This window comes from Talpa occidentalis, unplaced genomic scaffold (assembly GCF_014898055.3).
Source record: "Talpa occidentalis isolate TD23 unplaced genomic scaffold, MPIMG_talOcc4v2.1 talOcc4.14, whole genome shotgun sequence".
In the NCBI taxonomy this organism is placed as follows: domain Eukaryota; kingdom Metazoa; phylum Chordata; class Mammalia; order Eulipotyphla; family Talpidae; genus Talpa; species Talpa occidentalis.
Window position 1 is genome coordinate 25,126,868 of NW_023601433.1, and position 13,359 is coordinate 25,140,226.

Genomic DNA, 13,359 nt, shown 5'->3' on the forward strand with positions numbered 1-13,359 from the left:
TCCCAAGAATCCAGGACAAGGAAAAATTAATGAAGCTGACAAGAGGGAAGAAACAGGTAACATTCAAAGGAAACCAATCAGACTGACATCAGACTTCTCCAAAGAAACACTACGGGCAAGGAGAGAGTGGAGGACATAGTCAATAGACTCCAAGAAAACAGATGCCAACCAAGAATACTCTATTGTGCAAAGCTCTCCTTCCTCTGTGAAGAAAGAATAAGGACCGTCCCAGACAAACAGAAACTCTGGAATTTCATTACGACTAAACCCCCCTCCAAAAATACTACAAGGTCCTAAAGCCAGAACCTCAGAGAGATGAATAACAACTAAAGAAGGCCAAAAAAATAGTTATTAAAAGAATAAATAAAATCAAAGGAAAGACAAACACAATGGCAAATACAGATGCTAACATCATTATTAACTCTAAATGTAAATGGATTAAACTCTTCAATAAAAAGACACAGAGTTGTAGGCTGGATTAAGAAAAAAATCCAACCTTTGCTGTCTCCAGGAAACACATTTGCTACAAAAGATAAAAATAGACTCAAAGTTAAAGGATGGAAAGCAATCCTACAAGCATATGGACCAAAAAAGAAGCAGGAACAGCTATACTTTTATCAGATAAAACAGATTTCAAACTCAAAAGATAAAAAGAGACCCTAATGGTCACTACATTATAATCAAGGGGACAATACTTCAAGAAGAAATAACACTCATTAACATATATTCACCAAACGAAGGAGCACCAAAATATATTAGACAACTATTGTCATCTCTGGAAACAGACTCAGAGAAAACACATACGTAGTGGGGACTTTAACACACCACTATCAACAATGGATAGATCAATAAGACAAAAAATAAGTAAAGACACTAAAGCTCTAAATAAGGATCTAGAGCGCTTGGGCTTAACAGACATCTATAGAGCACTAAACCCAAAAAAAATCTGAGTACATATATTTCTCAAGCTCACACGTATCATTCTCCAGGATCGATCACATACTGGGACACAATACAAACATCAACAGATACACCAAGATTGAATCATTCTAACCATCTTTTCTGGCCATGAAGGCATCAAAACTAGAAATAAACCATAAAAAGAAGGCAAGGAACTCTCCTACCTCATGGAGATTGAAAACCACACTTCTGGAAGACCACAGGACTAACGAGGAGATCAAAGAAGAAATAAAAAATTCTTTGAGTTGAATGACAAGGAGGACACAATTTCCTAAATGTATGGGATGCAGCAAAAGCAGTAATAAGAGGAAAATATATAGCAATAGAGGCTCACATCAAGAAATAAGAAAGAACTCAAAGAAACAACCTAATCTCGAAGCTCAAAGATCTAGAAAGGAACAATAAAAAAAAACCAAAACCAGTAGAAGAAAAGAAATAATAAAAACCAAAGGCAGAAATAAATGAAATTGAAACTAAAAAAAACAATCCAAAAGATCAATGAAACCATGAGCTGGTTCTTCAAAAAAATCAATAAAATAGACAAACCCCTAGCCAAGGAAAAAAAATGAGAAAGCACAATAAACGGATCTTTCATTTATGATCCTATTCATTGTGCTTTCTCCCAACAGACACACCAGAATTCAAATATTTCAGTAACTACTATGAACAGTTATATGGAAAAAGTTCAACAATCTAGAGGAGATGGACAAATTCCTACAACTCTACAATCACCCAAAGCTAGATAAAGAAGAAATAGAAACATAAACAGACCAATTACAAGCAGCGAAATTGAAATGGTAATCAAAAATCTCCCCAAAAACAAAAGCCCAGGACCTGATGGATTTACAAATGAATTCTACCAAACATTCAGAGACGAATTAGTGCCTATCCTTCACAACTCTTCCAAAAATTTGAGAAGGAAAGGATAATACCAAACACGTTATATGAAGCCAAAATTACACTAATACCAAAACCAAACAAGGACAACACAAAAAAAGAAAACTACAGGCCAATCTCCCTAATGAACGCTGATGCAAAAATCCTCAACAAAATCCTTGTCAACAGAATCCAACAATGCATCCATAAGATAATTCACCACGACCAAGTAGGATTCATTCCAGGAACACAAGAATGGTTCAACATCCAAAAATCAATCGACATTATCCAACACATCAACAAAAAGAAATATAAAAAACATATGATGATATTAATAGATGCTGAGAAAGCTTTCGACAAAGTGCAACACTCATTCATGAGAAAAGCCCTTAAATTCTTGGGATACAAGGAATATACCTCAACACATAAAGGCCATATATGACAAGCCAACAGCCAGTATCATTCTCAATGGTGAAAAGCTGAAAGCATTCCCATTAAGATATGGAACAAGACAAGGATGTCCACTCTCACCACTGCTTTCAATACAATACTGGAAGTCCTAGCCAGAGCAATAAGACAAGAGAAAGACATACAAAGAATCCAAATAGGAAAAGAGGAAGTCAAACTATCACTATTTGCAGATGAATGATAATATACATAGAGAACCCCAAAACTCCACAGAAAAACTAATTCAACTCATCAATCAGTTCAGTAAAGTGGCAGGATACAAAATCAACACGCAAAAGTCAGTAGCCTTCCTATACACAAAAAATAAATCTGAAGAAGATGAAATAAAAAAAAAAATCCCTTTTATTATCAAAACAAAAGAAAAATCAAATACTTGGGAATAAATCTAACAAAAGAGGTAAAGGACCTATACAAAGAAAACTATAAAACACTGTTAAAAGAAATAGAAGAAGACAAAGAAATGGAAAGACATCCCCTGCTCATGGATTGGAAGAATAAACATTATTAAAATGGCCATCATACCCAAAGCAATATACAGATTCAGTGCTATTCCAATAAAAATTTCAATGCCATTCTTCAAAGAAATAGAACAATTATTGATGAAATTCGTATGGAATCACAAAAACCCCGAAGAGAGAGACAAAGCTCTCCTGAAAAAAAAAAAAAAAAAAAAAGAAGGGACTGGAGGCATCACACTCCCAGACTTCAAACTATACTACAAAGCCATAGTCATCAAAAATGCATGGTATTGGAACAAGAACAGACACACAGACCAATGGAATCAAATAGAAAATCCAGAAATAAACCCACAGACTTATGGTCAACTAATCTTTGACAAAGGAGCAAAGAATATGCATTGGAGCAAAGAAAATTTGTTCAATAAATGGTGCTGGGAAAAACTGGGTCGCTACATGCAAAAGAATGAAGCTTGACTACTACCTCACAGCATACATAAAAACCAACTCAACATAGATTAAAGAACTAGACATAAGACCTGAAACCATAAAATACATAGAAGGAAATATAGGCGAAACACTACGTGATTTGCACATCAAAGACATCTTTACAGACACATCACCCAAAGCAGTGATAGTGAAGGCAAAGATAAACAGCTGGGACTACATCAGATTCTGCACAGCAAAAGAGACAATAACAAAAACAAAGAGAAACCCCACCGACTGGGAGAACATTTTGCACACAACACTAATGATAAAGGAATGATCACAAAAATCTACAAAGAGCTGATGAGACTCAACAAAAACAAAGAAAATAATCCAGTCAAAAAATGGGCAGAAGAGCTAAAAAGAATCTTCTCTGAAGAGGAAATGCAAATGGCCAACAGGCATATGAAAAAATGTTCAACATCACTTGTAATCAGGGAAATGCAAATCAAAACTACCATGAGATACCATCTTACACCAGTGAGAGTGGCTCATATTTAAAAAACTAGCAACAACCAATGTTGGCGAGGGTGTGGAGAAAAAGGAACTCTTCTGCACTGTTGGTGGGAGTGCAAACTGGTCCAACCACTATGGAGAGCTGTGTGGAGATTTCTCGACCTACTAAACATAGAGCTTCCATATGATCCAGCAATTCCACTCCTAGGTATTTACTCAAAGGACACAGAAACATCAATTCCAAAGAGCACCTGCACCCCTGTGTTTTTAGCAGCACTGTTTACAATAGCTAAGCTTTGGAAACAACCCAAATGCCCAAAAATAGATGACTGGATCAAGAAGATGTGGTACATATAACGATGGAATATTACTCAGCATTCAAAAAGATAAACACATGCAATTTGCAGCAACATGGGTGGCGCTGGAAGGGATCATGCTCAGCGAAATAAGCCAGAAAGAAAAAGAAAAATACCGGATGGTCTCACTCATTGCAGGAATCCAGAAAACTTAAATAAGGGACCAAGAAGAAGAATAACTATAAGAAAGTAAAAATCAAAATCAACAAACAACTATGAACCAGAGACACTCTATGGGGAGTGGGGGGCGGGTTGGGAGGGATGGGGTCAAAATAAGGGGGGTCGCAATTGTATGGGGAATATAAAATAAAAATATATATATACAAAAAAATTCACCTTTGAAGCATCCCAAGAAAATGTAAAGATTTTGAAGGTAAAGTACATGACCTGAATGATAAAATAATACAACTTGACTTACTGGGCTATTTACATGCATTTTAATTGTTTCCTATACTTGTGTAAATTTTTATTAGAGGACAATATTTTCATATCATTCTGATTTGTTTCCTTTACATTTTGTTTATTGGCATCTAACTAAACTTTAAGTAGATTTAGTGAATGAAAACTAGCACTATTGAGTTTTACACATAACAAATTGCCCAAATACCAACTGTTTCAATAGCACTCCAACAACCCAGTTGCGATTCATCTCTTAGTAGTGTTTTTGTATTTTGAACGTTTATAACATAATTTTGACACCCAGCTGCTGTGACTGTTATAGGGGCAGGAAGACCACAGTGCAGGTTTTCTGATCCAGCAGAATGGGTAAAGGAGGGTCAGAGTCCTCAGTGGCTTTTGCAGGTATTTTATTTAGATTACCAGGTACACGGCAGGCAGGGGTGCTGGGGGTCCAGGAGGCTGGCAGGCCTCGGGGCCCCCAGCAAGTCTTCACTCTGTCCAGGCTCCCCGGCGTTCTCAGCTTCCCTTGGCTTCTCTGCTTCTCTGCTTCTCTGTTTCTCTTTCAGTTTCTGCTGGCATCCCCATAATGCCACCCTTAAAAGCTCAGTCTTAGCCCAGGTGAATCCCATCTACCTATACCCACACCCTATTGTAGGTGCTCACCATCAGGCATGCATTCAGGACCACAGGGTTCCATCATCTGATGGTTCCATCCTGATGGCGGGAGGGCAGAAAAGCCTGACATTTTTCCTTACCCTACAGTCCACCCTCTCAGGGTTTCTGCCATACAGTCCATATATACAATTCTGTTTCTTAGCAAACAAACAATGTAGCCATGGCCCACAAAAGCAAATACATCACAATATAACAACAAAATACAACAGAACACAAATAAGTCCAGCAGGGCCCCAACCTAGTGGCAAAAGACAATTAGTGGTACCAGCAGATGAGCCACCAAAATCTGCTGTCAAAGGCACTGCTCATACAAGGGAGGGGAACCACTCACGGCATCTACTGTAACACACCAGGAGCCGTCAGGCTTCCTGGCCTTCTCTGGCTATGGTCTCAGCCACTAGCCACACACCGCATCCACCCCAGGATGCACTCACTCCTGGACTGGGGATTCTCTACTCTTTGGGGGTAATCGCCCAACCCTCAGGGTTTCTGTCTGTGGTCACTCCAACACTCGGCTTTCATAGCCACCAATGCGACACACAGACCCTTACCCTCAGGCCAACCCATTACACAAGCACATGGGTCGGGATCCTTGGATACAAACTCTGCATTCAGCTTGGGCTCCACCCCAAGCCACGTTCCCCACCCGTCCCCCAAGGACGGGTTCCTCAGTTCCTCACCCTCACTCGACAACGAGCAGGGCATCACCCACAGGTGATTTTACCAGACTCACTGGCCTTCCTCAGCTTACTTAGTGCTTAGCAGCCACTCAGGGCTTCCCAAACTTAGCATCAGTACCAGCTTTTGCCTTCTCAGTTGGCTTTTCTCCTCCGCCTAGCTGCTGGGCATCCAGGCAGGGCCCCAACCTAGTGGCAAAAGACAATTATTGGTACCAGCAGATGATCCACCAAATCTGCTGCCGAAGGCACTGCTCATACGAGGGAGGGGAACTACTCAGACATCTGTCACATGCCAGGAGCCGTCAGGCTTCCTGACCTTCTCTGGCTATAGTCTCGGCTACAAGCCACACACTGCATCCACCCCCAGGACGCACTTACTCCTAGATTGGGGATTCTCTACTCTTTGGGGTAATCACCAGCCCTCAGGGTTTCTGTCTGCTGTCGCTCCAACACTCAGCTTTCATAGCTACCCATGTGACACGCAGACCCCTGCACTCAGGCCAACCCACTGCACAGCACATGGGTCGGGGATCCAAACTCTGTATGCGGCCTCTCTTAGGTCCCCTCTTCGGCTTGGGCTCAACCCCAAGCCCCGTTCCCCACCTGTCCCCCAAGGATGGGTTCCTCAGCTCCTCACCCTCAATCAAGAATGAGCAGGGCATCACCCACAGGTGGTTTTACGAGACTCACTGGCCTTCCTCAGCTTACTTGGTTCTGAACAGACACTCAGGGCTTCCCAAACTCAGCATCAGCACCAGCTTTTGCCTTCTCAGTTGGCTTTTCTCCTCCGCCTAGCTGCTGGGCACACACAGGCTGCTTTCAACCATCAAGGCCCACTGGCCACGCCCAGATTCCCATTTTGTGGGGTGTACAAAGATAGTACCCTCCCCCATGATCCCCAAAACTTAACTTGCCAAAGATCCTCCGTCTTCTGGCGGGATTGTCAGTCCAAGTCCATCAGTCCAAGTCCATTGGCCTCTCCCTGCATCAGCACTGGTGAGTTCCAAATCATGGTCCTCTCTTCCCCAGCATGCCTCAGGGGTCGTTGGCTGGTCCTCTGGGGCATCTCCTCCACGCGAGGTCTCGTCCTGCAGCTCCCAGACCTTGTCCATCTGCTGTGCCACCATGACGCCTCCAGCGTCGTCACAAGCAAACACAGTCTGTTACTCCTTAGTCCCTCCAGGTCTTTGGAGGGCTCCATACCCGTCTGCAGGGATCATCTTGTGGACTTACGCCAATTGTAGGGGCTGGAAGGACCACTGAGCAGGTTTTCTGATCTCATGCAGACCGGGTAAAGGAGGAGTCCGAGTCCTCAGAGGCTCTTGCAGGTTTTTTATTTAGATTTACCAGGTACAAGGCAGGCAGGGTTGCTGGGAGCCGGGAGGCTGGCAGGCCTCCCAGCCCCCAGCAAGTCTTCACTCTCTCTGGGTTCCCCGGCCTTCTCTCATTCTCTCTCTGCTTCTCTTGGCTTCTTGGCTTCTCTGTTTCTCTTTCGGCTTCTGCTGGCATCCCTGTGACGCCACCCTTAAAAGCCCAGTCTTAGCCCAGGTGAATCCCATCTACCTATGCCCACACCCTATTGCAGGTGCCCGCCATCAGGCATGCATTCAGGACCTCAAGGATCCATCATCTATCCTGATGGCGGGAGGGCAGAAAAGCCTGACATTTTTCCTTACCCTACAGACTATTGTCAGGATTTGGATGTTTTACAATTGTTATAATGCCATAAAACTGAGTCTGTATAATTGTAATGTAAACATGGATTCCTAGATCTTCCCTCATGGTAAAGTGGGACTTGCTTTTCTCCTGTTCTTGTTATTTTTTACTTTAGGTTTACTTTTTGGAAACAGTCTTAAAATTAAAGTTCCAAGTTGTAGTAGAAAAATATTTTTTTGACCCTGAACCATTTGAGTAAATTGGTAACATGTTATCTCCCCGATCATTTAGTGTATATTTCCTGCAACTCAGTTCATTCTATAAAACTACATGTAGCCTTTCCTATAAGAAAATTAACACTAGTAATTCTGTTATTTAATCCCCATATTCTTTTCAAGTTTTGTTCATCCATAGTACCTTTCATAGCAAAAAAACAAAAACATCCCGTCCATATCCATAAATGCCTTTAGTTGTCATGTCTCTTAGTCTCCTGCAACTGGGAACAGTTCTTCAGTCTTCTCTTGACTTTCTTGGCCTTAAATCTTTGAAGAGTAAATTCTAGTAATGTAGAACGTACCTCAGTATGGATTCTTATGTGTCTTTATGGTGAGATTCAGATCGTACATTTTGCAAGAGTATTAAAGAAGTATTGCAGCCCATCATAGGACCGACAATTTTGTATGTCACCCAATGGTGATGTCAGCATTGGTCAGTGAAGGTAGTATCTGCTGAGATTCTCCTCTATAATGCCACTTTATAATTTAAATAGTATTTCATGGGAAGTACTTTGAGACAATGTGAATAGCTCTGTTCTTCATCATACATTTTGGTTTTTTGAATCTTAAAAATATTTATTGTGATTTTTTAAAAGTACATCAGCACGAGTACAAAAGTTCAATTGCCATTTACTCATGAAAATAACCTTTAATTTCCTCAATTAAGATGGAATGTGTTTTTCCACCACAGACATGAGAGGATTCAGAAAAGCATGAAAATCACTTACTCTACACATGACATTTGATATATTTGCCGAATTATGCACTGTATCCCATGGAGTTTATTCTTGGAAATCCCCACTCTGTGCTACCTACCTGAGCATCCTCTAATGCCCTTCACAGCTTCATTGACCATCCTCTGTGATACCTGACTTTTGCACTTTGGGATGAATAATCTTGTATACTGTAACAAAGAGTTGTAGTGTACATGCTTGTAGCTCATGTGCAGGACTCTGGAAACAGAGCCTACAGTAATCAGTACATTATTCTGCACTACAGCACTTGGGGATCAGAGCTGGGTGTGTGACTAGAGTCAGTGACTTGGTGACTGCAGACCCAGCTGGCCTCAGGCCATGAGGAGTGTGTGCCTGTGACCAGCAGGTGAGGCTGCGGGACTATTGTGAAGGCTCCACACAACTGTAGAGTGAGGGCCATTCACTCAGAGAAGACTGGTGCTGTGGCTGTGCTTGGGCTTCCTGATGGGATTCACCTGCGGTGTCCTGTCTGGCCTGGGGTAGTCCAGGTACAGTTGGTTTCCCAAGGACTTCCTCAAGAGGAGAGCAAATATGCTCTGTAGGTAAAGAAAATATCAGGCTTTTCTGCCCTTCCGCCATCAGGATAGATGATGGATCCTGTCCTGAATGCATGCCTGATGGCGGGCCCTGGAATAGGGTGTGGGCATAGGTAGATGGGATTCAGCTGAGCTAAGACTGTGCTTTTAAGGGCGGCGTCACGGGGGGACGCCAGCAGCACCAGCAGCAGCAGCCGCAGCCGAAGCTGAGAAGCAGCAGAACGAACGCTAGAGAGCCCAGATAGAGTGAGGACTTGCTGGGGGCTGGGAGGCCTGCCAGCCTCCCAGCCCCCCAGCCCACCCCTGCCTGCCATATGCCTGGTGAACCCCAATAAAAAAAACCTGCAAACTACTGAGGACTCTGACTCCTCCTTTACCCGATCTGCATGGGATCAGAAACCTGCACTGCGCCCCTTCGGCCCCTTACAATTGGCGTAAGTCGGCAGGATCCATGCAGACGGGTATTGGAGCCCTCCGAATACCTGGAGGGACTAAGGAGAACAGACTTTGCCTGTGACGACGCTGGAGACACCATGGCGGTATAAAGATGGATACGTCCACGAGCTACAGGATGAGACCGGCATGAAGGAGACGCCCGAAAGGACCAGCCAACGACACGGAAAGGACCAGCCAACGACACCGGATAGGACCAGCCAACGACACCGGAAAGGACCAGCCAATGACCCCTGAGGCAGCAGCCATTGCTGAAGCAGGGAGAGGCCAATGGACTGATAGACTGATGAACTGATGATTTTGGACTGACATCCCGCCAGAAGGCGGAGGACCTTAGCAGGTTATGTTTATTTTTTGAGAATCTGGGGGTGGCCAGTGGGCCTAGATGGCCAAAAGCAGCTGTGTATGCCCAGTGGCCAGGTGGAGGGAAAAGCCAACTAAGGTGGCAAAAGCTGGTACTGATGCTAAGTTGAGAAGCCCTAAAGCGGCTGTTAGCAGCCTGGGTATGCTGAAGCCCTGTGAGTCTCGTAAAATCACCTATGGGTGATGCCCTGCTCATTCTTGAGTGAGGGTGAGAGCTGAGGAGCCCGTCCTTGGGGACGGGTGGGGAATGTGGCTTGGGGTGGAGCCAAGCCAATGCAAAGTTTGGATCCCCAACCCATGTGCTTGTGCATGGGTTGGCTTGAGAGCAGGGTCGTGAGTCGCATGGGTGGCCATGAAGGCGAGTGTTGAGCGACTGCAGACAGAACCTGAGGGTTGGCGATTACCCCAACAGAATAAAATTGCCCAATCCCAGAGCTAGTGCATCCTGGGGGTGGATCTGTGTGTGCCTTGTAGCCGAGACTACAGCGAGAAGCCAGGAAGCCTGACGGCTTCCTGGTGTGTTTATAGCAGATGCCGTGTGTGATTCCCCTCCTCGTATGAGCAGTGCCTTCGGCAGCAGATTTGGTGGCTCTCTGCTGGTACCAATAATTGTCTTTCACTTGGTTGGTGCCCTGCCTGGACTTATTTGTGTTCTGTTGTATTTTGTTATTTGTTTTTGTTTATTTGATGTATTTGCTTTTGTGGCCATGGCTGCATTGTTTGTTTGCTTAAAAATTGTGTATATATGTATAGACTGTATGGCAGAAACCCTGAGGGGGTGGACTGTAGGGTAAAGAAAAGATCAGGCTTTTCTGCCCTTCCGCCATCAGGATAGATGATGGATCCTTGTCTGAATGCATGCCTGATGGCGGCACCTGAATAGGTGTGGCATAGGTAGATGGGATTCAGCTGAGCTAAGACTGTGCTTTTAAGGGGGCGTCACGGGGGGACGCCAGCAGCACCAGCACCAGCAGCAGCAGCGCAGCCGAAGCTGAGAAGCAGCAGAACGACGCTAGAGAGCCCAGATATGAGTGAGGACTGCTGGGGCTGGGAGGCCTGCCAGCCTCCAGCCCCCCAGCCAGCACCCCTGCCTGCCATATGCCTGGTGAACCCCAAATAAAAAACCTGCAAAACTACTGAGGACTCTGACTCCTCCTTTACCCGATCTGCATGGGAGCAGAACTGCACTGCGCCCTTCCGGCCCCTACAGCTTCCTTCTCAATGTGAAGTGTGAGCTGAGCTCCAGCACCAGGACTCAGGGAGGGGCTGGGCAGGCCCAGCTTGAAACACATTTGCATGCACAGCCCCTCCTGTGGCCCAGGGTGGGGAGAAAAGGAGGCCTGGGGCAGCCCAGCCCCATGTGGGGCCCAGGGGTCTGTGAGCACCATGGCCTGGACTCCTCTGCTCCTCCTGCTCCTCTTTCAATGCACAGGTGGGGGCAGGCCTCAGACACCCAGGTGTTCCTAATCTGAATCAATTTCTTGTACTTCTACTACACCAGCAGCTGCACCTTGTTTGTCCAGTTCATTCTGATGTGTCTGTGTCTGCAGGTTCCCTCTGCCAGCCTGTGCTGACTCAGCCGCCCGTCCTCTCTGCTTCTCCTGGAGCCAGACTCACCTGCACCCTGAGCAGTGGATTCAGTGTTGGCAGCTATGCCATACACTGGTACCAGCAGAAGCCAGGGAGCCCTCTCCGGTACCTCCTGTACTACTACTCAGACTCAGATAAACACCAGGGCCCCGGGGTCCCCAGCCGCTTCTCTGGAGCCAAAGACGCCTCCGCCAATGCAGGCCTCCTGCTCGTCTCTGGGCCACAGGCTGAGGACGAGGCCGACAACTACTGTCAGATCAAGCACAGCGGTGCTTCTCCCTGTGACCCACACAGATGGGAAGTGGGACAGAAACCTCAGCCTGCTCAGGGACCGAGTCCTCGACCCTCTCCAGTTTCAAATTACCTCAACACACTCATTGTACTTAGAGGAGCTTCCATGCCCCAGTGTCTGTCCTGCCAATTTTCTGTTCAGTGTGTCTGAACTCTCAGGAAACACAGAAACAACAGTGCTATGATGATACAGAAATCTTGCCTCGTTCAGTGTTTAAAAATTCTGAATAAAATGATCTGGGCTTTTTGTTTGTTTTGTGTTGTCTTTTTTACTCTTCCTTTAAATAGGCCTCTGCCTTTCTGAGCTTCTTGGTCGAGCCCACCCGGCCACGGCATGGAGCGTCCCCACATCATGGGCGCTGCTGCCCAGCGCTCAGAGCAGAGCCCCACCTCCCCCCCAGCTCAGTGCTCAGAGCTGCCTGTACATTGTCCCAGGGTGAGTCATGAGGCAGGAGCTGTGGGGTGAGACCCCTGTCAGGGAGGAACCCCAGCCCAGAGCTAATCACCCTCCCGCAGGCACCTGACCTTCAGTGTGAAGTCAGGAAGGGGCTAGACCTGGGGACAGGGGTGAGCCCCTGGGCTGAGGCTACAAATACTATGGGCGATGGTCAGGCCCTCACCCTCTCCTGTGGTCTTCGGGACTCACTCCCCTCTCGTGAGGGTTTGGAGGAAAGTGAGTGTGTTCTTGCTGGTCTTTCCATCCCCAAGAGTCTTGTCTCCAGGAGGAGAGTTCCCAGAGACCAGACCCTCTAAGCAAAACCTCATCTTCCTGTTCCTGATCATCCCACTCACTGGCTCGCTGCTCCTGCCACTCTCAACCAATCTCTTTAGCATGATAATGAAAGTACTAATTTTGCTGCAAATAATCTGTTCATGCATCCTTGAGTATGGGCATATTAAATGTGCTAATTTAACTATTTCCTCCATTTAATTTAACTGGTGTCACACAGAAGTTGTAGTGAACCTCAGAGCAAGGCTGCTGCCTATTTTAGGAAGCACCATATGTCTACCAGCCCCATAATCCCTTTTTCCTAAGCCCTCTCAGGACAGCGCCTCCACAGCAGCAACATTCCCCCAGGATGGAATTTCTTCCTCACACAGAGGGAAATACTGGTGGACCACAGGCCTGGTTGTGGGTCAGGGGCAGGAGGAAGGCGGCTGCTCAAACACCCCCCAACCCCCCACAGTGCTTCCTGAGATCTGAAGGCCCGCGGCTGTGTGTCCTGTGCCTCGGGGAAAAAAGTAAGAAAATGGACAGATTTTTCTTGTTCCTGAAAATATGAACTTCTGATTCTGGTAACAGAGGTGCTGTCCTCTCACATGTGTCCTCACTACCTACAACACATCCTGCTCCAAGGTTAGTGTCTTCAAGACTCTCGTCCTTTACTCCAGCACCCAGGACAAGGGAGGGCCTTGGAGCTAGTCAGCTTCCAGGGAGGATTTCATGGCGCAAACAGCTCAGGGTGTGCAGAGAGCAGAGTGGGTCAGGGGCCCCTCAGCCTCGTCAGGTCACACAGACACACACACACACACACCACACACACACACACACCCCATTCTCTTCTTTCTCAGCATACATTGTCATGGGCAGAGGAGTCTGCGAGTTGCCTCTGTGCCTCCAGAAATCAG

At 45.8% G+C, this 13,359-nt stretch overlaps 1 protein-coding gene and 1 gene segment (V, D, J or C); one reads left to right on the top strand and one right to left on the bottom strand.

The window, feature by feature from the left end:
* The window catches only part of LOC119243994 (uncharacterized), a 31,425-nt gene extending 20,284 nt beyond the window's left edge, over nucleotides 1-11,141 (bottom strand). Inside the window, exon 1 of the mRNA XM_054694648.1 lies at nucleotides 11,011-11,141. Coding sequence (XP_054550623.1) covers nucleotides 11,011-11,141 — 131 coding nt within the window. The remainder of the gene's footprint in view (nucleotides 1-11,010) is intronic.
* Nucleotides 11,142-11,235: 94 nt separating this feature from the next.
* Nucleotides 11,236-11,967, top strand: LOC119243995 (probable non-functional immunoglobulin lambda variable 5-48). The segment is given in 2 exon segments: nucleotides 11,236-11,281; nucleotides 11,400-11,967. Coding segments are annotated over 2 exon segments (528 nt in total).
* Nucleotides 11,968-13,359: the final 1,392 nt, after the last annotated feature.